We start from the raw sequence: 26,601 nt of genomic DNA, 5'->3' as shown, positions 1-26,601 counted from the left end.
TGTACACTAGCGCCCTCTGCTGTATGTACATGTGTGATGTGCTGTACACTAGCGCCCTCTGCTGTATGTACATGTGTGATGTGCTGTACACTAGCCCCCTCTGCTGTATGTACATGTGTGATGTGCTGTACACTAGCGCCCCCTGCTGTATGTACATGTGTGATGTGCTGTACACTAGCGCCCTCTGCTGTATGTACATGTGTGATGTGCCGTATGTACATGTGTGATGTGCTGTACACTAGCGCCCTCTGCTGTATGTACATGTGTGATGTGCTGTACACTAGCCCCCCCTGCTGTATGTACATGTGTGATGTGCCGTACACTAGCGCCCCCTGCTGTATGTACATGTGTGATGTGCTGTACACTAGCCCCCTCTGCTGTATGTACATGTGTGATGTGCTGTACACTAGCGCCCCCTGCTGTATGTACATGTGTGATGTGCTGTACACTAGCCCCCCCTGCTGTATGTACATGTGTGATGTGCCGTACACTAGCGCCCCCTGCTGTATGTACATGTGTGATGTGCTGTACACTAGCCCCCTCTGCTGTATGTACATGTGTGATGTGCTGTACACTAGCGCCCCCTGCTGTATGTACATGTGTGATGTGCTGTACACTAGCGCCCTCTGCTGTATGTACATGTGTGATGTGCTGTACACTAGCGCCCTCTGCTGTATGTACATGTGTGATGTGCTGTACACTAGCGCCCTCTGCTGTATATACATGTGTGATGTGCTGTACACTAGCGCCCCCTGCTGTATGTACATGTGTGATGTGCTGTACACTAGCGCCCCCTGCTGTATGTACATGTGTGATGTGCTGTACACTAGCGCCCTCTGCTGTATATACATGTGTGATGTGCTGTACACTAGCGCCCTCTGCTGTATGTACATGTGTGATGTGCTGTACACTAGCGCCCTCTCTGCTGTATGTACATGTGTGATGTGCCGTACACTAGCGCCCCCTGCTGTATGTACATGTGTGATGTGCTGTACACTAGCGCCCTCTGCTGTATGTACATGTGTGATGTGCTGTACACTAGCGCCCCCTGCTGTATGTACATGTGTGATGTGCTGTACACTAGCGCCCCCTGCTGTATGTACATGTGTGATGTGCTGTACACTAGCCCCCCTGCTGTATGTACATGTGTGATGTGCTGTACACTAGCGCCCCCTGCTGTATGTACATGTGTGATGTGCTGTACACTAGCGCCCCCTGCTGTATGTACATGTGTGATGTGCTGTACACTAGCGCCCCCTGCTGTATGTACATGTGTGATGTGCTGTACACTAGCGCCCCCTGCTGTATGTACATGTGTGATGTGCTGTACACTAGCGCCCCCTGCTGTATATACATGTGTGATGTGCTGTACACTAGCGCCCCCTGCTGTATGTACATGTGTGATGTGCTGTACACTAGCGCCCTCTGCTGTATGTACATGTGTGATGTGCTGTACACTAGCGCCCTCTGCTGTATATACATGTGTGATGTGCTGTACACTAGCGCCCCCTGCTGTATGTACATGTGTGATGTGCTGTACACTAGCGCCCCCTGCTGTATGTACATGTGTGATGTGCTGTACACTAGCGCCCTCTGCTGTATATACATGTGTGATGTGCTGTACACTAGCGCCCTCTGCTGTATGTACATGTGTGATGTGCTGTACAGTAGCGCCCCCTGCTGTATGTACATGTGTGATGTGCTGTACACTAGCGCCCCCTGCTGTATGTACATGTGTGATGTGCTGTACACTAGCCCCCCTGCTGTATGTACATGTGTGATGTGCTGTACACTAGCGCCCTCTGCTGTATGTACATGTGTGATGTGCTGTACACTAGCGCCCCCTGCTGTATGTACATGTGTGATGTGCTGTACACTAGCCTCCCCCTGCTGTATGTACATGTGTGATGTGCTGTACACTAGCGCCCTCTGCTGTATGTACATGTGTGATGTGCTGTACACTAGCGCCCCCTGCTGTATGTACATGTGTGATGTGCTGTACACTAGCCTCCCCCTGCTGTATGTACATGTGTGATGTGCTGTACACTAGCCTCCCCCTGCTGTATGTACATGTGTGATGTGCTGTACACTAGCCCCCTGCTGTATGTATATGTGTGATGTGCTGTACACTAGCGCCCCCTGCTGTATATACATGTGTGATGTGCTGTACACTAGCGCCCTCTGCTGTATGTACATGTGTGATGTGCTGTACACTAGCGCCCTCTGCTGTATGTACATGTGTGATGTGCTGTACACTAGCGCCCCCTGCTGTATGTACATGTGTGATGTGCTGTACACTAGCGCCCCCTGCTGTATGTACATGTGTGATGTGCTGTACACTAGCGCCCTCTGCTGTATGTACATGTGTGATGTGCTGTACACTAGCCCCCTCTGCTGTATGTACATGTGTGATGTGCTGTACACTAGCGCCCTCTGCTGTATGTACATGTGTGATGTGCTGTACACTAGCGCCCCCTGCTGTATGTACATGTGTGATGTGCTGTACACTAGCCCCCCATGCTGTATGTACATGTGTGATGTGCTGTACACTAGCGCCCTCTGCTGTATGTACATGTGTGATGTGCTGTACACTAGCCCCCTCTGCTGTATGTACATGTGTGATGTGCTGTACACTAGCCCCCCTGCTGTATGTACATGTGTGATGTGCTGTACACTAGCCCCCCCTGCTGTATGTACATGTGTGATGTGCTGTACACTAGCGCCCCCTGCTGTATGTACATGTGTGATGTGCTGTACACTAGCCCCCCCTGCTGTATGTACATGTGTGATGTGCTGTACACTAGCGCCCCCTGCTGTATGTACATGTGTGATGTGCTGTACACTAGCGCCCCCTGCTGTATGTACATGTGTGATGTGCTGTACACTAGCGCCCCCTGCTGTATGTACATGTGTGATGTGCTGTACACTAGCGCCCCCTGCTGTATGTACATGTGTGATGTGCTGTACACTAGCGCCCCCTGCTGTATGTACATGTGTGATGTGCTGTACACTAGCGCCCTCTGCTGTATGTACATGTGTGATGTGCTGTACACTAGCGCCCCCTGCTGTATGTACATGTGTGATGTGCTGTACACTAGCGCCCTCTGCTGTATGTACATGTGTGATGTGCTGTACACTAGCGCCCTCTGCTGTATGTACATGTGTGATGTGCCGTATGTACATGTGTGATGTGCTGTACACTAGCGCCCTCTGCTGTATGTACATGTGTGATGTGCTGTACACTAGCGCCCCCTGCTGTATGTACATGTGTGATGTGCTGTACACTAGCGCCCTCTGCTGTATGTACATGTGTGATGTGCTGTACACTAGCGCCCCCTGCTGTATGTACATGTGTGATGTGCTGTACACTAGCGCCCCCTGCTGTATGTACATGTGTGATGTGCTGTACACTAGCGCCCTCTGCTGTATGTACATGTGTGATGTGCTGTACACTAGCGCCCTCTGCTGTATGTACATGTGTGATGTGCTGTACACTAGCGCCCCCTGCTGTATGTACATGTGTGATGTGCTGTACACTAGCCCCCTCTGCTGTATGTACATGTGTGATGTGCTGTACACTAGCGCCCCCTGCTGTATGTACATGTGTGATGTGCTGTACACTAGCGCCCCCTGCTGTATGTACATGTGTGATGTGCTGTACACTAGCCTCCCCCTGCTGTATGTACATGTGTGATGTGCTGTACACTAGCCTCCCCCTGCTGTATGTACATGTGTGATGTGCTGTACACTAGCGCCCCCTGCTGTATGTACATGTGTGATGTGCTGTACACTAGCGCCCCCTGCTGTATGTACATGTGTGATGTGCTGTACACTAGCCCCCCCTGCTGTATGTACATGTGTGATGTGCTGTACACTAGCCCCCCCTGCTGTATGTACATGTGTGATGTGCTGTACACTAGCGCCCCCTGCTGTATGTACATGTGTGATGTGCTGTACACTAGCGCCCTCTGCTGTATGTACATGTGTGATGTGCTGTACACTAGCGCCCTCTGCTGTATGTACATGTGTGATGTGCTGTACACTAGCGCCCCCTGCTGTATGTACATGTGTGATGTGCTGTACACTAGCGCCCCCTGCTGTATGTACATGTGTGATGTGCTGTACACTAGCGCCCTCTGCTGTATGTACATGTGTGATGTGCTGTACACTAGCCCCCCCTGCTGTATGTACATGTGTGATGTGCTGTACACTAGCGCCCCCTCTGCTGTATGTACATGTGTGATGTGCTGTACACTAGCCCCCCCTGCTGTATGTACATGTGTGATGTGCTGTACACTAGCCCCCCCTGCTGTATGTACATGTGTGATGTGCTGTACACTAGCCCCCCCTGCTGTATGTACATGTGTGATGTGCTGTACACTAGCCCCCCCTGCTGTATGTACATGTGTGATGTGCTGTACACTAGCGCCCTCTGCTGTATGTACATGTGTGATGTGCTGTACACTAGCGCCCCCTGCTGTATGTACATGTGTGATGTGCTGTACACTAGCCCCCCCTGCTGTATGTACATGTGTGATGTGCTGTACACTAGCGCCCTCTGCTGTATGTACATGTGTGATGTGCTGTACACTAGCGCCCCCTGCTGTATGTACATGTGTGATGTGCTGTACACTAGCCCCCTCTGCTGTATGTACATGTGTGATGTGCTGTACACTAGCGCCCCCTGCTGTATGTACATGTGCGATGTGCTGTACACTAGCGCCCTCTGCTGTATGTACATGTGTGATGTGCTGTACACTAGCGCCCCCTGCTGTATGTACATGTGTGATGTGCTGTACACTAGCGCCCCCTGCTGTATGTACATGTGTGATGTGCTGTACACTAGCGCCCTCTGCTGTATGTACATGTGTGATGTGCTGTACACTAGCGCCCCCTGCTGTATGTACATGTGTGATGTTCTGTACACTAGCCCCCCCTGCTGTATGTACATGTGTGATGTGCTGTACACTAGCGCCCCCTGCTGTATGTACATGTGTGATGTGCTGTACACTAGCGCCCCCTGCTGTATGTACATGTGTGATGTGCTGTACACTAGCGCCCCCTGCTGTATGTACATGTGTGATGTGCTGTACACTAGCCCCCCCTGCTGTATGTGCATGTGTGATGTGCTGTACACTAGCGCCCCCTGCTGTATCAGTAGAAAAAGGTTTGGATATTTTTTAAACATTTTTTGAAGTTTATTATTTCTGCTTATTAATTACCAAGATCTTCCCTTTCTCTAGGACTCCTACGATGGCCGGGGGTCTGTTCTCCATTGACAAAAACTACTTTGAAGAACTCGGAACCTACGACTCGGGAATGGACATATGGGGAGGAGAAAACCTGGAAATGTCTTTTAGAGTAAGTCTATGGATTGGAAGAGGTTAATCCTGTGGATACATTGTGTCTGCAGAAGCCTCCACTACAGGACATTCCATCCCCTTCCTGAGGGCGGTTGGTGCCAGGTGGTGTAAAAGCTGATGACGGGTTCCCTATACGCCCCGTGCTGTGGTGCTGTGGATGGGGGCAGTTGTTATGGTTACCGCACGCGCTGCTACAGTGCAAACGTATTTTATGAAATCTTAATTAATCTTCGTTTACAAGGAAACCTCCCCCATTCATCACGTGACGTCTCATATTCAGAGGGAACCCGGCAGGTTAATTGGATATTTGTTGTGATAATGTAAGAGTCGCCTCCTAATCCTGGATGATTGAACATTTGTATTATCCACGATTATAAAGCTTTAGAATATCAGACGCCAAACGCGATTATTTCCGGTCACTTACGTTACAAATGTGAACTGCGAGCAACTGATCGCCGTTACCACGAGACGTGAGAATCTACGATCCAGCAGGTACCACAAGGACCATCAGAGGCTCGGCGCTGGTACTGGACCCCGACATCATCCTCGCCCCGAGACTGGACCCCGACATCACCCTCGCCCCGAGACTGGACCCCGATATCACCCTCGCCCCGAGACTGGACCCCGACGTCACCCTCGCCCCGAGACTGGACCCCGACATCATCCTCGCCCTGATACTGGACCCCGACGTCACCCTCGCCCCGAGACTGGACCCCGACATCATCCTCTCCCCAATACTGGACCCCGACATCATCCTCACCCCGAGACTGGACCCCGACATCATCCTCACCCTGATACTGGACCCTGACATCACCCTCGCCCCGATACTGGACCCCGACATCATCCTCGCCCCGATACTGGACCCCGACATCATCCTCGCCCCGATACTGGACCCCGACATCATCCTCGCCCCAATACTGGACCCCGACATCATCCTCGCCCCGATACTGGACCCCGACATCATCCTCACCCTGATACTGGACCCCGATATCATCCTCGCCTAGGTTAGTATTTCTAGCCCCGCCCCTGGTCCATGGTTTCCTATAGCCCCGCCTCCTGTATTACTCCTCTGCACGCCTATGGCCTCCCTGCAGTCAGAAAATCACTGTAATATTTGTTCATGTGAATTAGACCTCAATTGTCAGGTCTACAAAACTAATCATTAAAAAACTTACCCTAAATGGTTAAAATATCCACAATCAAAGGAAAAAAAAGGAGAAACTCTTAAAACTAAAAGAAAATCTTAATGGCAGCCAATCACGGCTCGGCTTTCGTTTTCAAAGTTTTGAAGGGTCTTTTTTTTTGTAAACTCCTGAAAACCAACTAAAAAAAATGATAAAAAAAATTTGCCCCAAATATAACAAACAAAAAATCTGTGGATTTGACGTTTTGTGTTTCCCCCTCAGATCTGGCAGTGCGGCGGATCGCTAGAAATCGTAACGTGTTCTCACGTGGGTCATGTGTTCCGGAAAGCGACTCCTTATACGTTCCCTGGTGGAACGGGTCATGTGATCAACAAGAACAATAGACGCCTCGCAGAAGTGTGGATGGACGACTTCAAGGATTTCTTCTACATTATATCTCCAGGTAAGTGATGGGACATTTCACAGTCCTGCTGCTACTAACACCACACACTAAGGTAAAGCTACCCGGCTGCCAGGGACAATACGTAGCATGGCTGCAGATTCCCGCAGTATAGTCACACATCCCTTGTATCTCCTGTTCCCGGACCCCCAGGGACAATACGTAGCATGGCTGCAGATTCCCGCAGTATAGTCACACATCCCTTGTATCTCCTGTTCCCGGCTGCCAGGGACAATACGTAGCATGGCTGCAGATCCTCGCAGTATAGTCACACATCCCTTGTATCTCCTGTACCCGGCTGCCAGGGACAATACGTAGCATGGCTGCAGATTCCCGCAGTATAGTGACACATCCCTTGTATCTCCTGTTCCCGGCCGCCAGGGACAATACGTAGCATGGCTGCAGATTCCCGCAGTATAGTCACACATCCCTTGTATCTCCTGTTCCCGGACCCCCAGGGACAATACGTAGCATGGCTGCAGATTCCCGCAGTATAGTCACACATCCCTTGTATCTCCTGTTCCCGGACCCCCAGGGACAATACGTAGCATGGCTGCAGATTCCCGCAGTATAGTCACACATCCCTTGTATCTCCTGTACCCGGCTGCCAGGGACAATACGTAGCATGGCTGCAGATTCCCGCAGTATAGTCACACATCCCTTGTATCTCCTGTTCCCGGCCGCCAGGGACAATACGTAGCATGGCTGCAGATTCCCGCAGTATAGTCACACATCCCTTGTATCTCCTGTTCCCGGCTTCCAGGGACAATACGTAGCATGGCTGCAGATTCCCGCAGTATAGTCACACATCCCTTGTATCTCCTGTTCCCAGCTGCCAGGGACAATACGTAGCATGGCTGCAGATTCCCGCAGTATAGTCACACATCCCTTGTATCTCCTGTTCCCGGCTGCCAGGGACAATACGTAGCATGGCTGCAGATTCCCGCAGTATAGTCACACATCCCTTGTATCTCCTGTTCCTGGCTGCCAGGGACAATACGTAGCATGGCTGCAGATTCCCGCAGTATAGTCACACATCCCTTGTATCTCCTGTACCCGGCCGCCAGGGACAATACGTAGCATGGCTGCAGATTCCCGCAGTATAGTCACACATCCCTTGTATCTCCTGTACCTGGCTGCCAGGGACAATACGTAGCATGGCTGCAGATCCCCGCAGTATAGTCACACATCCCTTGTATCTCCTGTTCCCGGCTGCCAGGGACAATACGTAGCATGGCTGCAGATTCCCGCAGTATAGTCACACATCCCTTGTATCTCCTGTTCCCGGACCCCCAGGGACAATACGTAGCATGGCTGCAGATTCCCGCAGTATAGTCACACATCCCTTGTATCTCCTGTTCCCGGCTGCCAGGGACAATACGTAGCATGGCTGCAGATTCCCGCAGTATAGTCACACATCCCTTGTATCTCCTGTTCCTGGCTGCCAGGGACAATACGTAGCATGGCTGCAGATTCCCGCAGTATAGTCACACATCCCTTGTATCTCCTGTTCCCGGCTGCCAGGGACAATACGTAGCATGGCTGCAGATTCCCGCAGTATAGTCACACATCCCTTGTATCTCCTGTTCCCGGCTTCCAGGGACAATACGTAGCATGGCTGCAGATTCCCGCAGTATAGTGACACATCCCTTGTATCTCCTGTTCCCGGCTGCCAGGGACAATACGTAGCATGGCTGCAGATTCCCGCAGTATAGTCACACATCCCTTGTATCTCCTGTTCCCGGCTGCCAGGGACAATACGTAGCATGGCTGCAGATTCCCGCAGTATAGTCACACATCCCTTGTATCTCCTGTTCCCGGCCGCCAGGGACAATACGTAGCATGGCTGCAGATTCCCGCAGTATAGTCACACATCCCTTGTATCTCCTGTTCCCGGCCGCCAGGGACAATACGTAGCATGGCTGCAGATTCCCGCAGTATAGTCACACATCCCTTGTATCTCCTGTTCCCGGCTGCCAGGGACAATACGTAGCATGGCTGCAGATTCCCGCAGTATAGTCACACATCCCTTGTATCTCCTGTTCCCGGCTGCCAGGGACAATACGTAGCATGGCTGCAGATTCCCGCAGTATAGTCACACATCCCTTGTATCTCCTGTTCCCGGCCGCCAGGGACAATACGTAGCATGGCTGCAGATTCCCGCAGTATAGTCACACATCCCTTGTATCTCCTGTTCCCGGCTGCCAGGGACAATACGTAGCATGGCTGCAGATTCCCGCAGTATAGTCACACATCCCTTGTATCTCCTGTACCCGGCTGCCAGGGACAATACGTAGCATGGCTGCAGATTCCCGCAGTATAGTCACACATCCCTTGTATCTCCTGTTCCCGGCCCCCAGGGACAATACGTAGCATGGCTGCAGATTCCCGCAGTATAGTCACACATCCCTTGTATCTCCTGTTCCCGGCCCCCAGGGACAATACGTAGCATGGCTGCAGATTCCCGCAGTATAGTCACACATCCCTTGTATCTCCTGTACCCGGCTGCCAGGGACAATACGTAGCATGGCTGCAGATTCCCGCAGTATAGTGACACATCCCTTGTATCTCCTGTTCCCGGCCGCCAGGGACAATACGTAGCATGGCTGCAGATTCCCGCAGTATAGTCACACATCCCTTGTATCTCCTGTACCCGGCTGCCAGGGACAATACGTAGCATGGCTGCAGATTCCCGCAGTATAGTGACACATCCCTTGTATCTCCTGTTCCCGGCCGCCAGGGACAATACGTAGCATGGCTGCAGATTCCCGCAGTATAGTCACACATCCCTTGTATCTCCTGTTCCCGGCTGCCAGGGACAATACGTAGCATGGCTGCAGATTCCCGCAGTATAGTCACACATCCCTTGTATCTCCTGTACCCAGCCCCCCAGGGACAATACGTAGCATGGCTGCAGATTCCCGCAGTATAGTCACACATCCCTTGTATCTCCTGTTCCCGGCTGCCAGGGACAATACGTAGCATGGCTGCAGATTCCCGCAGTATAGTCACACATCCCTTGTATCTCCTGTTCCCGGCTGCCAGGGACAATACGTAGCATGGCTGCAGATCCTCGCAGTATAGTCACACATCCCTTGTATCTCCTGTTCCCGGCCCCCCAGGGACAATACGTAGCATGGCTGCAGATCCTCGCAGTATAGTCACACATCCCTTGTATCTCCTGTTCCCGGCTGCCAGGGACAATACGTAGCATGGCTGCAGATTCCCGCAGTATAGTCACACATCCCTTGTATCTCCTGTTCCCGGCTGCCAGGGACAATACGTAGCATGGCTGCAGATTCCCGCAGTATAGTCACACATCCCTTGTATCTCCTGTTCCCGGCTGCCAGGGACAATACGTAGCATGGCTGCAGATTCCCGCAGTATAGTCACACATCCCTTGTATCTCCTGTACCCGGCTGCCAGGGACAATACGTAGCATGGCTGCAGATTCCCGCAGTATAGTCACACATCCCTTGTATCTCCTGTTCCCGGCTGCCAGGGACAATACGTAGCATGGCTGCAGATTCCCGCAGTATAGTCACACATCCCTTGTATCTCCTGTTCCCGGCTGCCAGGGATAATACGTAGCATGGCTGCAGATTCCCGCAGTATAGTCACACATCCCTTGTATCTCCTGTTCCCGGCTGCCAGGGACAATACGTAGCATGGCTGCAGATTCCCGCAGTATAGTCACACATCCCTTGTATCTCCTGTTCCCGGCTGCCAGGGACAATACGTAGCATGGCTGCAGATTCCCGCAGTATAGTCACACATCCCTTGTATCTCCTGTTCCCGGCTGCCAGGGACAATACGTAGCATGGCTGCAGATTCCCGCAGTATAGTCACACATCCCTTGTATCTCCTGTTCCCGGCTGCCAGGGACAATACGTAGCATGGCTGCAGATTCCCGCAGTATAGTCACACATCCCTTGTATCTCCTGTTCCCGGACCCCCAGGGACAATACGTAGCATGGCTGCAGATTCCCGCAGTATAGTCACACATCCCTTGTATCTCCTGTACCCGGCTGCCAGGGACAATACGTAGCATGGCTGCAGATTCCCGCAGTATAGTCACACATCCCTTGTATCTCCTGTTCCCGGCCCCCAGGGACAATACGTAGCATGGCTGCAGATTCCCGCAGTATAGTCACACATCCCTTGTATCTCCTGTACCCGGCTGCCAGGGACAATACGTAGCATGGCTGCAGATTCCCGCAGTATAGTGACACATCCCTTGTATCTCCTGTTCCCGGCCGCCAGGGACAATACGTAGCATGGCTGCAGATTCCCGCAGTATAGTCACACATCCCTTGTATCTCCTGTACCCAGCCCCCCAGGGACAATATGTAGCATGGCTGCAGATTCCCGCAGTATAGTCACACATCCCTTGTATCTCCTGTTCCCGGCTGCCAGGGACAATACGTAGCATGGCTGCAGATTCCCGCAGTATAGTCACACATCCCTTGTATCTCCTGTTCCCGGCCCCCCAGGGACAATACGTAGCATGGCTGCAGATTCCCGCAGTATAGTCACACATCCCTTGTATCTCCTGTTCCCGGCTGCCAGGGACAATACGTAGCATGGCTGCAGATTCCCGCAGTATAGTCACACATCCCTTGTATCTCCTGTTCCCGGCTGCCAGGGACAATACGTAGCATGGCTGCAGATTCCCGCAGTATAGTCACACATCCCTTGTATCTCCTGTTCCCGGCTGCCAGGGACAATACGTAGCATGGCTGCAGATTCCCGCAGTATAGTCACACATCCCTTGTATCTCCTGTTCCCGGACCCCCAGGGACAATACGTAGCATGGCTGCAGATTCCCGCAGTATAGTCACACATCCCTTGTATCTCCTGTTCCCGGCCCCCCAGGGACAATACGTAGCATGGCTGCAGATTCCCGCAGTATAGTCACACATCCCTTGTATCTCCTGTTCCCGGCTGCCAGGGACAATACGTAGCATGGCTGCAGATTCCCGCAGTATAGTCACACATCCCTTGTATCTCCTGTTCCCGGCTGCCAGGGACAATACGTAGCATGGCTGCAGATTCCCGCAGTATAGTCACACATCCCTTGTATCTCCTGTTCCCGGCTGCCAGGGACAATACGTAGCATGGCTGCAGATTCCCGCAGTATAGTCACACATCCCTTGTATCTCCTGTTCCCGGACCCCCAGGGACAATACGTAGCATGGCTGCAGATTCCCGCAGTATAGTCACACATCCCTTGTATCTCCTGTTCCCGGCTGCCAGGGACAATACGTAGCATGGCTGCAGATTCCCGCAGTATAGTCACACATCCCTTGTATCTCCTGTACCCGGCCGCCAGGGACAATACGTAGCATGGCTGCAGATTCCCGCAGTATAGTCACACATCCCTTGTATCTCCTGTTCCCGGCTGCCAGGGACAATACGTAGCATGGCTGCAGATTCCCGCAGTATAGTCACACATCCCTTGTATCTCCTGTACCTGGCTGCCAGGGACAATACGTAGCATGGCTGCAGATCCCCGCAGTATAGTCACACATCCCTTGTATCTCCTGTTCCCGGCTGCCAGGGACAATACGTAGCATGGCTGCAGATTCCCGCAGTATAGTCACACATCCCTTGTATCTCCTGTTCCCGGCTGCCAGGGACAATACGTAGCATGGCTGCAGATTCCCGCAGTATAGTCACACATCCCTTGTATCTCCTGTTCCCGGCTGCCAGGGACAATACGTAGCATGGCTGCAGATTCCCGCAGTATAGTCACACATCCCTTGTATCTCCTGTTCCCGGCTGCCAGGGACAATACGTAGCATGGCTGCAGATTCCCGCAGTATAGTCACACATCCCTTGTATCTCCTGTTCCCGGACCCCCAGGGACAATACGTAGCATGGCTGCAGATTCCCGCAGTATAGTCACACATCCCTTGTATCTCCTGTTCCCGGCTGCCAGGGACAATACGTAGCATGGCTGCAGATTCCCGCAGTATAGTCACACATCCCTTGTATCTCCTGTACCCGGCCGCCAGGGACAATACGTAGCATGGCTGCAGATTCCCGCAGTATAGTCACACATCCCTTGTATCTCCTGTACCTGGCTGCCAGGGACAATACGTAGCATGGCTGCAGATCCCCGCAGTATAGTCACACATCCCTTGTATCTCCTGTTCCCGGCTGCCAGGGACAATACGTAGCATGGCTGCAGATTCCCGCAGTATAGTCACACATCCCTTGTATCTCCTGTTCCTGGCTGCCAGGGACAATACGTAGCATGGCTGCAGATTCCCGCAGTATAGTGACACATCCCTTGTATCTCCTGTTCCCGGCTGCCAGGGACAATACGTAGCATGGCTGCAGATTCCCGCAGTATAGTCACACATCCCTTGTATCTCCTGTTCCCGGCTGCCAGGGACAATACGTAGCATGGCTGCAGATCCTCGCAGTATAGTCACACATCCCTTGTATCTCCTGTACCTGGCTGCCAGGGACAATACGTAGCATGGCTGCAGATTCCCGCAGTATAGTCACACATCCCTTGTATCTCCTGTTCCTGGCTGCCAGGGACAATACGTAGCATGGCTGCAGATTCCCGCAGTATAGTCACACATCCCTTGTATCTCCTGTTCCTGGCTGCCAGGGACAATACGTAGCATGGCTGCAGATTCCCGCAGTATAGTCACACATCCCTTGTATCTCCTGTTCCTGGCTGCCAGGGACAATACGTAGCATGGCTGCAGATTCCCGCAGTATAGTCACACATCCCTTGTATCTCCTGTTCCCGGCTGCCAGGGACAATACGTAGCATGGCTGCAGATTCCCGCAGTATAGTCACACATCCCTTGTATCTCCTGTTCCCGGCTGCCAGGGACAATACGTAGCATGGCTGCAGATTCCCGCAGTATAGTCACACATCCCTTGTATCTCCTGTACCCGGCCGCCAGGGACAATACGTAGCATGGCTGCAGATTCCCGCAGTATAGTCACACATCCCTTGTATCTCCTGTTCCCGGCTGCCAGGGACAATACGTAGCATGGCTGCAGATCCCCGCAGTATAGTCACACATCCCTTGTATCTCCTGTTCCCAGCTGCCAGGGACAATACGTAGCATGGCTGCAGATTCCCGCAGTATAGTCACACATCCCTTGTATCTCCTGTTCCCGGCTGCCAGGGACAATACGTAGCATGGCTGCAGATCCCCGCAGTATAGTCACACATCCCTTGTATCTCCTGTACCCGGCTGCCAGGGACAATCTCTGGTCCATGGAAATGAAACCCCTCCTATCCAAGGTCATTGTCTGAGCCAGAACCTCACATACACATTGTATCAGAGAGACTAACGAGGATACAAATGTAATTACACCGCAAATTACCATCCTGTATACACCGTGATTACCCCGTATACCCCGGGCATTACCGCCCCACCGTATACCCCGGGCATTACCGCCCCACCGTATACCCCGGGCATTACCGCCCCACCGTATACCCCGGGCATTACCGCCCCACCGTATACCCCGGGCATTACCGCCCCACCGTATACCCCGGGCATTACCGCCCCACCGTATACCCCGGGCATTACCGCCCCACCGTATACCCCGGGCATTACCGCCCCACCGTATACCCCGGGCATTACCGCCCCACCGTATACCCCGGGCATTACCGCCCCACCGTGTACCCCGGGCATTACCGCCCCACCGTATACCCCGGGCATTACCGCCCCACCGTATACCCCGGGCATTACCGCCCCACCGTATACCCCGGGCATTACCGCCCCACCGTGTACCCCGGGCATTACCGCCCCACCGTATACCCCGGGCATTACCGCCCCACCGTATACCCCGGGCATTACCGCCCCACCGTATACCCCGGGCATTACCGCCCCACCGTATACCCCGGGCATTACCGCCCCACCGCATACCCCGGGCATTACCGCCCCACCGCATACCCCGGGCATTACCGCCCCCCCGTATACCCCGGGCATTACCGCCCCACCGTATACCCCGGGCATTACCGCCCCACCGTATACCCCGGGCATTACCGCCCCCCCGTATACCCCGGGCATTACCGCCCCACCGTATACCCCGGGCATTACCGCCCCCCCGTATACCCCGGGCATTACCGCCCCCCCGCATACCCCGGGCATTACCGCCCCACCGCATACCCCGGGCATTACCGCCCCCCGTATACCCCGGGCATTACCGCCCCACCGCATACCCCGGGCATATGCTATATACTGTATGCTATATACCAGTGGTGGCGAACCTATGGCACGCGTGCCAGAGAGGGCACGCAGAGCCCTCTCTGCAGGCACGCGTACCATCTCCCCAGTCTCACGAAAGTGGGCCCCGACGCCTGCTGGGTCGCTGCGCTCCTGCGATACCTGCGCAGACTGCTTGTCTCCAGCGCTGTGATGCCTGCGCGTTTCAGCACTCCACTGTATGCGCGGCCCCGGCGCTCCGATTCCTGCGCGGCCCTGCATTCCACTTCCTGTTTGTTCACGGCGCGCCGACGTCTGTGCGGCTCCGGCGTCCCGCTGCCTGCGGGGTCGCCGGGTCCTGGTGCCCGATGCCTGCTGCCTGCTCCCGTGCTCCAGCGTGACGTCACCGCATCCTCTTGATGGCGCGTTTCGGCTGCTGCACTTGGTAAGGCCCTCTGTGTGTGTCTGTCCATACTGGGGTGGGGGGAGGCCCTATTTCTATCCTGGGGTGGGGGGTGAGGCCCTGTCTCTATCGTGGGGTGGGGGGAAGCCCTGTGTCTATACTGAGGTGGGGGGCCCTGTCTCTATAGTGGGGTGGGGGGTGAGGCCCTGTGTCTATACTGAGGTGGGGGGCAATGTCTCTAAAGTGGGGTGGGGGGTGAGGCCCTGTGTCTATACTGAAGTGGGGGGCCCTGTCTCTGTAGTGGGGTGGGGGTGAGGCCTTGTCTCTATACTGGCTACTGGAGGGACTGGGTATTACCCCTAAACTCACAATGCTGCAGCATTTCTCCTGTGTTGTGTATGTTATTTTCAGAGAAAATAAAACTTTTACTTAAAGAGCAACAGCCGCAGTACACAGCCATACATGGAGCTACAGCCGCAGTACACAGTCATACATGGAGCTACAGCCGCAGTACACAGCCATACATGGAGCTACAGCCGCAGTACACAGCCATACATGGAGCTACAGCCGCAGTACACAGTCATACATGGAGCTACAGCCGCAGTACACAGCCATACATGGAGCTACAGCCGCAGTACACAGCCATACATGGAGCTACAGCCGCAGTACACAGCCATACATGGAGCTACAGCCGCAGTACACAGTCATACATGGAGCTACAGCCGCAGTACACAGCCATACATGGAGCTACAGCCGCAGTACACAGCCATACATGGAGCTACAGCCGCAGTACACAGCCATACATGGAGCTACAGCCGCAGTACACAGCCATACATGAAGCTACAGCCGCAGTACACAGCCATACATGGAGCTACAGCCGCAGTACACAGCCATACATGGAGCTACAGCCGCAGTACACAGCCATACATGAAGCTACAGCCGCAGTACACAGCCATACATGGAGCTACAGCCGCAGTACACAGCTATACATGGAGCTACAGCCGCAGTACACAGCCATACATGGAGCTACAGCCGCAGTACACAGCCATACATGAAGCTACAGCCGCAGTACACAGCCATACATGGAGCTACAGCCGCAGTACACAGCTATACATGAAGCTACAGCCGCAGTACACAGCCATACATGGAGCTACAGCCGCAGTACACAGCCATACATGGAGCTACAGCCGCAGTACACAGCCATACATGAAGCTACAGCCGCAGTACACAGCCATACATGGAGCTACAGCCGCAGTACACAGCCATACATGGAGCTACAGCCGCAGTACACAGCCATACATGGAGCTACAGCCGCAGTACACAGCCATACATGGAGCTACAGCCGCAGTACACAGCCATACATGAAGCTACAGCCGCAGTACACAGCCATACATGAAGCTACAGCCGCAGTACACAGCCATACATGGAGCTACAGCCGCAGTACACAGCTATACATGGAGCTACAGCCGCAGTACACAGCCATACATGGAGCTACAGCCGCAGTACACAGTCATACATGGAGCTACAGCCGCAGTACACAGCCATACATGGAGCTACAGCCACAGCACACAGCCATACATGGAGCTACAGCCGCAGTACACAGCCATATATGGAGCTACAGCCGCAGTACACAGCCATACATGGAGCTACAGCCGCAGTACACAGCCATACATGGAGCTACAGCCGCAGTACACAGCCATACATGGAGCTACAGTCGCAGTACACAGCCATACATGGAGCTACAGCCGCAGTACACAGCCATACATGGAGCTACAGCCGCAGTACACAGCCATACATGAAGCTACAGCCGCAGTACACAGCCATACATGAAGCTACAGCCGCAGTACACAGCCATACATGGAGCTACAGCCGCAGGCAATAATACAGTATTCATCACTACATTAGCTTCTAGTATAGTGTTATTATTGGCCTTTCTATAGTGGTCTTTATAACCAGAATTCTGCTATTTATGTGGTTGTAATGGTGGCGTCATGATGTCAAAGTGTTATATGTCTCTTGTATAGTGGTATTGTGGCACTATGGGGCTAAATTGCTGTGTTGGCACCTTGCGATAGAAACGTCGGCTTTGGTTTGCAGTTTGGGCACTCGGTCTCTTAAAGGTTCGCCATCACTGCTATATACTGTATACTATATACTAGTGCTGTATACTATATACTGTATACTATATACTAGTGCTGTATACTATATACTATATACTAGTGCTGTATACTATATACTGTATACTATATACTAGTGCTGTATACTATATACTGTATACTATATACTAGTGCTGTATACTATATACTGTATACTATATACTAGTGCTGTATACTATATACTGTATACTATATACTAGTGCTGTATACTATATACTGTATACTATATACTAGTGCTGTATACTATATACTAGTGCTGTATACTGTATACTATATACTAGTGCTGTATACTATATACTAGTGCTGTATACTATATACTGTATACTATATATTAGTGCTGTATACTATATACTGTATACTATATACTAGTGCTGTATACTATATACTATATACTATATACTAGTGCTGTATACTATATACTGTATACTATATACTAGTGCTGTATACTATATACTGTATACTATATACTAGTGCTGTATACTGTATACTATATACTAGTGCTGTATACTGTATACTATATACTAGTGCTGTATACTGTATACTATATACTAGTGCTGTATACTATATACTATATACTAGTGCTGTATACTATATACTGTATACTATATACTAGTGCTGTATACTATATACTATATACTATATACTAGTGCTGTATACTATATACTGTATACTATATACTAGTGCTGTATACTGTATACTATATACTAGTGCTGTATACTGTATACTATATACTAGTGCTGTATACTGTATACTATATACTAGTGCTGTATACTATATACTATATACTAGTGCTGTATACTATATACTAGTGCTGTATACTATATACTGTATACTATATATTAGTGCTGTATACTATATACTGTATACTATATACTAGTGCTGTATACTATATACTGTATACTATATACTAGTGCTGTATACTATATACTGTATACTATATACTAGTGCTGTATACTATATACTAGTGCTGTATACTGTATACTATATACTGTATACTATATACTAGTGCTGTATACTATATACTATATACTAGTGCTGTATACTATATACTAGTGCTGTATACTATATACTGTATACTATATACTAGTGCTGTATACTATATACTGTATACTATATACTAGTGCTGTATACTATATACTGTATACTATATACTAGTGCTGTATACTATATACTGTATACTATATACTAGTGCTGTATACTATATACTGTATACTATATACTAGTGCTGTATACTATATACTGTATACTATATACTAGTGCTGTATACTATATACTGTATACTATATACTAGTGCTGTATACTATATACTATATACCAGTGATGGTGAACCTTTTAGAGACCAAAGGGCCCAAACTACAACATAGACCCGCTTATTTACAGTAAAGTGCCAACACGAATATTCTGCCAGTAAATTTTGCAAATCATTTTTTAAATTCATTTTTTATGATATTAGTTATTAGAAAATCTGGAGAAGCCGGATTGATCATGTTCTCAGAGATTATATATACACACGATATACATTATCTATACATTCTGTCTATTTATCTTTCTATACGGAAATGGAGAGAAAGGAAGACTCAGGCGGCAGATTACAGAGGAAATACCTGGGCGGATTTATTCCATGTGAAACATTTCTCCAGACGCTGATCCTTTCTCCAGCTGAATCTCCTGGACTGTGCAGATATATACAACAGGAGGAAGTCATGTGATCATCACCGACCAATACAGACAAAGGGCAAAGTTCAGGCAAAGTGCAAACAATGATAAAGCTCATAAAATGCCCTGAAATACAAATATCCACTAGATCCGTCATTAGATGGGAGTGCCCGTGCCTCGCCGTGTTACACGTGTATATATATATATATATCGGGATCATCCATTGATGTGTGTGAACACCGACATAACAAAAGTGAAAAATCCTAAAACATCCCCAGCTAACAATATCCGTATACATCACCGCGTGAACTGACCGCACGGTGGAACGCAAACCGGAAGTGGCGAGCGAGAGAGCGCGGATCAGCACATTGTACGCGGATCAGCCCATTGTACGCGGATCAGCACACTGTACGCGGATCAGCACATTGTACGCGGATCAGCACATTGTACGCGGATCAGCACACTGTACGCGGATCAGCACGTTGTACGGGGATCAGCACATTGTACGAGGATCAGCACACTGTACGCGGATCAGCACATTGTACGCGGATCAGCACATTGTACGCGGATCAGCACACTGTACGCGGATCAGCACATTGTACGCGGATCAGCACATTGTACGCGGATCAGCACATTGTACGCGGATCAGCACATTGTACGCGGATCAGCACACTGTACGCGGATCAGCACATTGTACGCGGATCAGCACATTGTACGCGGATCAGCACACTGTACGCGGATCAGCACGTTGTACGCGGATCAGCACGTTGTACGCGGATCAGCACGTTGTACGCGGCTCAGCACGTTGTACGCGGCTCAGCACGTTGTACGTGGCTCAGCACGTTGTACGCGGAGCAGCACATTGTACGCGGATCAGCACATTGTACGAGGATCAGCACATTGTACGCGGAGCAGCACATTGTACGCGGCTCAGCACACTGTACGCGGAGCAGCACACTGTACGCGGCTCAGCACACTGTACGCGGCTCAGCACATTGTACGCGGCTCAGCACATTGTACGCGGAGCAGCACACTGCACGCGGAGCAGCACACTGCACGCGGATCAGCACACTGCACGCGGATCAGCACACTGTACGAGGATCAGCACATTGGACGCGGATCAGCACATTGTACGCGGATCAGCACATTGTACGCGGATCAGCACACTGTACGCGGATCAGCACATTGTACGCGGCTCAGCACACTGTACGAGGCTCAGCACATTGTACGAGGATCAGCACATTGTACGCGGATCAGCACATTGTACGCGGCTCAGCACATTGTACGAGGATCAGCACACTGCACGCGGATCAGCACATTGTACGCGGATCAGCACATTGTACGCGGCTCAGCACACTGCACGCGGATCAGCACACTGTACGCGGATCAGCACATTGTACGCGGATCAGCACATTGTACGCGGATCAGCACATTGTACGCGGATCAGCACATTGTACGCGGCTCAGCACACTGCACGCGGATCAGCACATTGTACGCGGCTCAGCACACTGCACGCGGATCAGCACACTGTACGAGGATCAGCACATTGTACACGGATCAGCACATTGTACGCGGATCAGCACATTGTACGCGGCTCAGCACACTGCACGCGGATCAGCACACTGTACGCGGCTCAGCACGTTGTACGCGGATCAGCACGTTGTACGCGGATCAGCACGTTGTACGTCTATGGGCAGAGCGACTGTCACTCAGAAGGCAGCTCAAAAAATGAAAATATATAGAGAATCGCTGGAACCATGAGCTATGAATATATACGTGATGATTATATATATATATATATATGTCAGTATTCACACTGCAGTATGGACCGGACCATCCAGGTAATAACCTACGGGGGAAACGCAGCCCGGAAACCCGCGGATCAGCAGGATGTATATACCAGCCGCACAGAGAACGCATCCTGACCGCGAGTGAGCCGCATAAGTATATATATATACACGTATACACACAGGCACTCTCATCTAATGACGAGTCTAGTGGATATTTGTATTTAAGTGCATTTTATGATTGTTTGCACTTTGGCTGACTGAACTTTGCCCTTTGTCTGTATTGGTCGGTGATGATCACATGACTTCCTCCTGTTGTATATATCTGCACAGTCCTGGAGATTCAGCTGGAGAAAGGATCAGCGTCTGGAGAAATGTTTCACATGGAATAAATCCGCTCCGGTATTTCCTCTGTAATCTGTAATCTGCCGCCTGATTCTTCCTTTGTCTCTGGATCTGAAGGACCTGTCGCCCTCTTACGCTGCGCCCGCTCTTTACTATGTTTGCTCCTCGTGTGTTCCGATGCTTCTTGGATCTTTTCTTACTGTATATGGAATGGATATATTTTATGTATCTTTATAATTATATACAAAATGTATCCATTAGAGATGAGCGAACATGCTCGTCCGAGCTTGATGCTCGGTCGAGCATTAGGGTACTCGAAACTGCTCGTTGCTCGGACGAATACTTCGCCCGCTCGAGAAAATGGCAGCTCCCGCCGTTTTGCTTTTTGGCGGCCAGAAACAGAGCCAATCACAAGCCAGGAGACTCTGCACTCCACCCAGCATGACGTGGTACCCTTACACGTCGATAGCAGTGGTTGGCTGGCCAGATCAGGTGACCCTGGGATAGACTAGCCGCTGCCCGCGCTGCTCGGATCATTCTGTGTCTGGATGCCGCTAGGGAGAGAGCTGCTGCTGGTCAGGGAAAGCGTTAGGGTGTTCTATTAGCTTACTGTTAGGCAGGAGTGATTCTCCAAGAACCCAACAGCCCTTCTTAGGGCTACAATAACGTTCTACTTTTTTTATTTTAATTTGCATCTTTTACCATTTTGTGAGGAATTAGCAGGGGGACTTGCTACCGTTGTGTTTAGCTCTTAGTGGCACACATATCCATAGCAAAGACCGAAGTGGGAAAATTCAGTAGGGGTTGGATTTCTATTAGGCAATAACTCAGTGTCATCTCATCTGGCATAGTAGTGTGCTTCCTTTGATACTTGGCTAGAAAATAGCCATAGGAGAATACAAACAGCTTCTTGAAGCCTACAGTAGCGTTCTATATATTTGATTTCTGGTTGATCTGCTGGTGGCTTTAGTTTCTGCAGTGCATGTACTTGCCAATTCTGAGCAATTTGTAGTGAGACTTGCGACCGCTGTGTTCTGCGCTTAGTGGCGCACATATCCATAGCAAAGGCTGAAGTGGGAAAATTCAGTAGGGGTTGGATTTCTATTAGGCACTAACTCAGTGTCATCTCATCTGGCATAGTAGTGTGCTTCCTTTGATACTTGGCTAGAAAATAGCCATAGCAATAGGATAGGATTGTTTGGTTCTAAAAACTCAAAAAAAAACAAAAAACACAAAAAAACACAAAAAAAAACAAAAAAAAGTAAAAAAAAAAAAAAAGTTATAACTCTCATTTTAAAAATGTTTAACCCCAGGGCTAGGGGTAGAGGACGAGGGCGGGGACGTGGGCGTCCAACTACTGCAGGGGTCAGAGGCCGTGGTCCTGGCCGGGGTGAGACACCACCTGCTGATGAGGGAGCAGGGGAACGCCGCAGAGCTACACTCCCTAGGTTCATGTCTGAAGTTACTGGGACTCGTGGTAGAGCACTGTTGAGGCCAGAACAGTGCGAACAGGTGATGTCGTGGATTGCTGACAATGCTTCGAGCAATTTGTCCACCACCAGTCAGTCTTCCACGCAGTCCACCCATGTCACCGAAATCCCCACTCCTCCAGCTCCTGCACCTCAGCCTCCTCCCCCCCAGTCTGCCCCCTCCCAGGAAAATTTGCCATTTGAACCGGCATACTCTGAGGAACTGTTTTCTGGACCCTTCCCACAGTCACAAACCACTTGTCCGGTTGCTGCTGAGCAATTTTCCGATGCCCAGGTTTTCCACCAGTCACAGTCTGTGGGTGATGATGACCTTCTTGACGTAGTGGAAGTGTGTAAAGAGGTGTCCGACGATGAGGAGACACGGTTGTCAGACAGTGGGGAAGTTGTTGTCAGGGCAGGAAGTCCGAGGGGGGAGCAGACTGAGGGATCGGAGGATGATGAGGTGACAGACCCAAGCTGGGTTGAGAGGCCGGGTGAACACAGTGCTTCTGAGACGGAGGAGAGTCCTCGACCTGAACAGGTTGGAAGAGGCAGTGGTGGGGCCAGACGGAGAGGCAGGGCCAGAGCTGGTGCATCAGCGCCACTGTCAACTAGTGAAGCTCCCGTGGTGAGGGCTCTTGCGGCGAGGGCTAGATCTTCAGAAGTGTGGAGGTTCTTTAAGGAAACACCGGATGACCGACGGACTGTGGTGTGCAACATTTGCCAAACCAGGCTCAGCAGGGGTTCCACCACTACTAGCTTAACTACCACCAGTATGCGCAGGCATATGAATGCTAAGCACCCCACTCAGTGGCAACAAGCCCGTTCACCTCCGGCCGTGCACACCACTGCTCCTTCCCCTGTGTCAGCTGCTAGTCAGCCCCCTGCCCAGGACCCTGCCACAAAAACCCCATCGTCGCCTCCACGATCCTCCACAGCATCCACCAGCGTTCAGCTCTCCATACCCCAGACGCTGGAGCGGAAACGCAAATATAGTGCAACCCACCCGCACGCCCAAGCCCTTAATGTGCACATCTCCAGATTGCTTAGCCTGGAGATGCTGCCCTATAGGCTAGTAGAGACCGAGGCCTTTCGCAACCTCATGGCGGCGGCCGCCCCTCGGTATTCGGTCCCCAGCCGCCACTACTTTTCCCGATGTGCCGTCCCAGCCCTGCACCAGCACGTGTCAGACAACATCATCCGTGCCCTGACCAACGCCGTTTCTGACAAGGTCCACCTGACCACGGACACGTGGACGAGTGCTGCCGGGCAGGGCCACTATATATCGCTGACGGCACATTGGGTTAACTTGGTGGAGGCTGGGACCGAGTCTGACCCTGGGGCTGCTCATATACTGCCGACGCCGAGGATTGCGGGGCCTACCTCGGTCCAGGTGTTTCAGGCCTACTATGCCTCCTCCTCCTCCCACCCCTCCTCCACCTCCTCCTCCGAACTACCATCCGTGGGCACGGCGCCATCAGTCGGTAGCTCTAGGCACAGCAGCAGTGCCGTCGCTAAGCGACAGCAGGCGGTGCTCAAACTGCTGAGCCTAGGCGACAAAAGGCACACCGCCCAAGAGCTATTACAGGGCATCACGGCGCAGACTGATCTGTGGCTGGCACCGCTGAACCTCAAGCCGGGAATGGTTGTGTGTGACAACGGCCGTAACCTGGTGGCGGCTCTGCAACTCGGCAGACTGACACATGTGCCATGCCTGGCCCATGTGTTAAATCTGATAGTGCAGCGTTTCCTCAAGACATACCCCAATCTGTCTGATTTGCTCACGAAGGTGCGCCGCATCTGTGCGCATTTCAGGAAGTCCAGCCCAGATGCTGCCACTCTCAGGGCAGCGCAGCGCCGCCTCCAACTGCCCGCTCACCGACTGTTGTGCGACGTGCCCACGAGGTGGAATTCAACACTGACCATGTTATCCAGAGTTTACCAGCAGCGCAGAGCGATTGTAGACTGCCAGATGTCAACTTCCACCAGAACTGGTAGTCAGGTCAGTCAGCTTCCTCAAGTCTACAATGAGGAGTGGACGTGGATGTCTGATATCTGTCAGGTGCTGAGTAACTTTGAGGAGTCAACACAGATGGTCAGTGGCGATGCCGCCATCATCAGCCTCACCATCCCGCTGCTTGGCCTGTTGAAAAACTCTCTGGTCAGCATGAAGTCGGAAGCTTTGCGCTCGTCACAAGAGACGGGGGAAGAATATTCCCTTGTTGATAGCCAAAGCACCCTGAGGTCTGTTTCTCAGCGCATATCGGAGGAGGTGGAGGTGGAGGAGGATGAGGAGGAAGAGGAGGAGAATGTTGGCGAGACACAAGAGGGGACCATTGTTGAGTCCTTCACTGTTCAGCGTGTATGGGCAGAAGAAGAGGAGTTGGAGGAGTTGGAGGAGGAGGAAATGGACAGTCAGGCCAGTGAGGGGAGTGAATTCTTACGCGTTGGTACTCTGGCGCATATGGCAGATTTCATGCTAGGCTGCCTATCCCGTGACCCTCGTGTTCAAAGAATTTATTCCAGCACCGATTACTGGGTGTTCACTCTCCTGGACCCACGGTACAAGCAAAATCTTTCCACTCTCATCCCTGCAGAGGAAAGGAGTGTGAGAATGCATGAATACCAGCAGGCCCTGGTGCACAAGCTGAAACAGTATTTCCCTTCTGACAGCGCTAGCGGCAGAGTGCGTAGTTCTGCGGGACAAGTAGCGAGGGAGAGTAGGCGAGCAGGCAGCTTGTCCAGCACTGGCAAGGGTACGCTTTACAAGGCTTTTGCCAGCTTTATGTCACCCCAGCAAGACACTGTCACCTGTCCCCAGTCTCGGCAGAGTAGGGCTGATCTTTACAGAAAGATGGTGAGGGAGTACGTAGCTGACCATACCATCGTCCTAAATGATCACACAGCTCCCTACAACTACTGGGTTTCAAAGCTGGAAATGTGGCACGAACTGGCGCTGTACGCCTTGGAGGTTCTTGCCTGCCCTGCCGCTAGCGTCTTGTCCGAGCGGGTTTTCAGTGCAGCTGGTGGCATCATCACCGATAAGCGTACACGCCTGTCGACTGACAGCGCTGACAGGCTGACGCTTATTAAGATGAATAAAGCCTGGATTTCTCAGAATTTCCAATCTCCACCAGGTGAAGGAAGCTCAACCTGAATAATTGATCCACTCCTCCTCCTCCTCCTCATTTTCCTCCTTCTCCTCCTCTTTGTACAGTAAAGCAGAGGAAAATGGCTATTTTTTGACAGGGCCCACTGGCTCTAGCTATAGTACTTCATGCATTTAATTTTTCTGGAGGGCCACCTACCCGGTCCTCTGTTTGAAACAATTTTTGTGAGTGCCACATACAGGCACTCAATCTATTCCATTTTTCTGGAGGGCCACCTACCCGGTCCTCTGGTTTGAACAATTTTTGGGACTGCCACATACAGGCACTCAATCTATTCCATTTTACTGGAGGGCCACCTACCTGCTCCTCTGGTTTGAAGAATTTTTGGGACTGCCACATACAGGCACTCAATCTATTCCATTTTACTGGAGGGCCACCTACCTGCTCCTCTGGTTTGAAGAATTTTTGGGACTGCCACATACAGGCACTCAATCTATTCCATTTTACTGGAGGGCCACCTACCTGCTCCTCTGGTTTGAACAATT

At 51.4% G+C, this 26,601-nt stretch overlaps 1 protein-coding gene across 3 annotated transcripts in view; it reads left to right on the top strand.

The window, feature by feature from the left end:
- Positions 1-26,601, top strand: part of GALNT13 (polypeptide N-acetylgalactosaminyltransferase 13) — a 322,291-nt gene that overhangs the window by 187,896 nt on the left and 107,794 nt on the right. For all 3 annotated transcript variants that reach the window (XM_072122492.1, XM_072122489.1, XM_072122491.1), the window contains exons 6-7: positions 5,244-5,361; positions 6,770-6,950. In XM_072122492.1, the coding sequence (XP_071978593.1) occupies positions 5,244-5,361; positions 6,770-6,950 (299 nt within the window). The remainder of the gene's footprint in view (positions 1-5,243; positions 5,362-6,769; positions 6,951-26,601) is intronic.

This window comes from Engystomops pustulosus, chromosome 8 (assembly GCF_040894005.1).
Source record: "Engystomops pustulosus chromosome 8, aEngPut4.maternal, whole genome shotgun sequence".
NCBI classification, from domain to species: Eukaryota; Metazoa; Chordata; class Amphibia; order Anura; family Leptodactylidae; genus Engystomops; species Engystomops pustulosus.
Note: the sequence above shows the minus strand (reverse complement) of the source record. Positions and strands in the feature narration are given on the sequence as shown.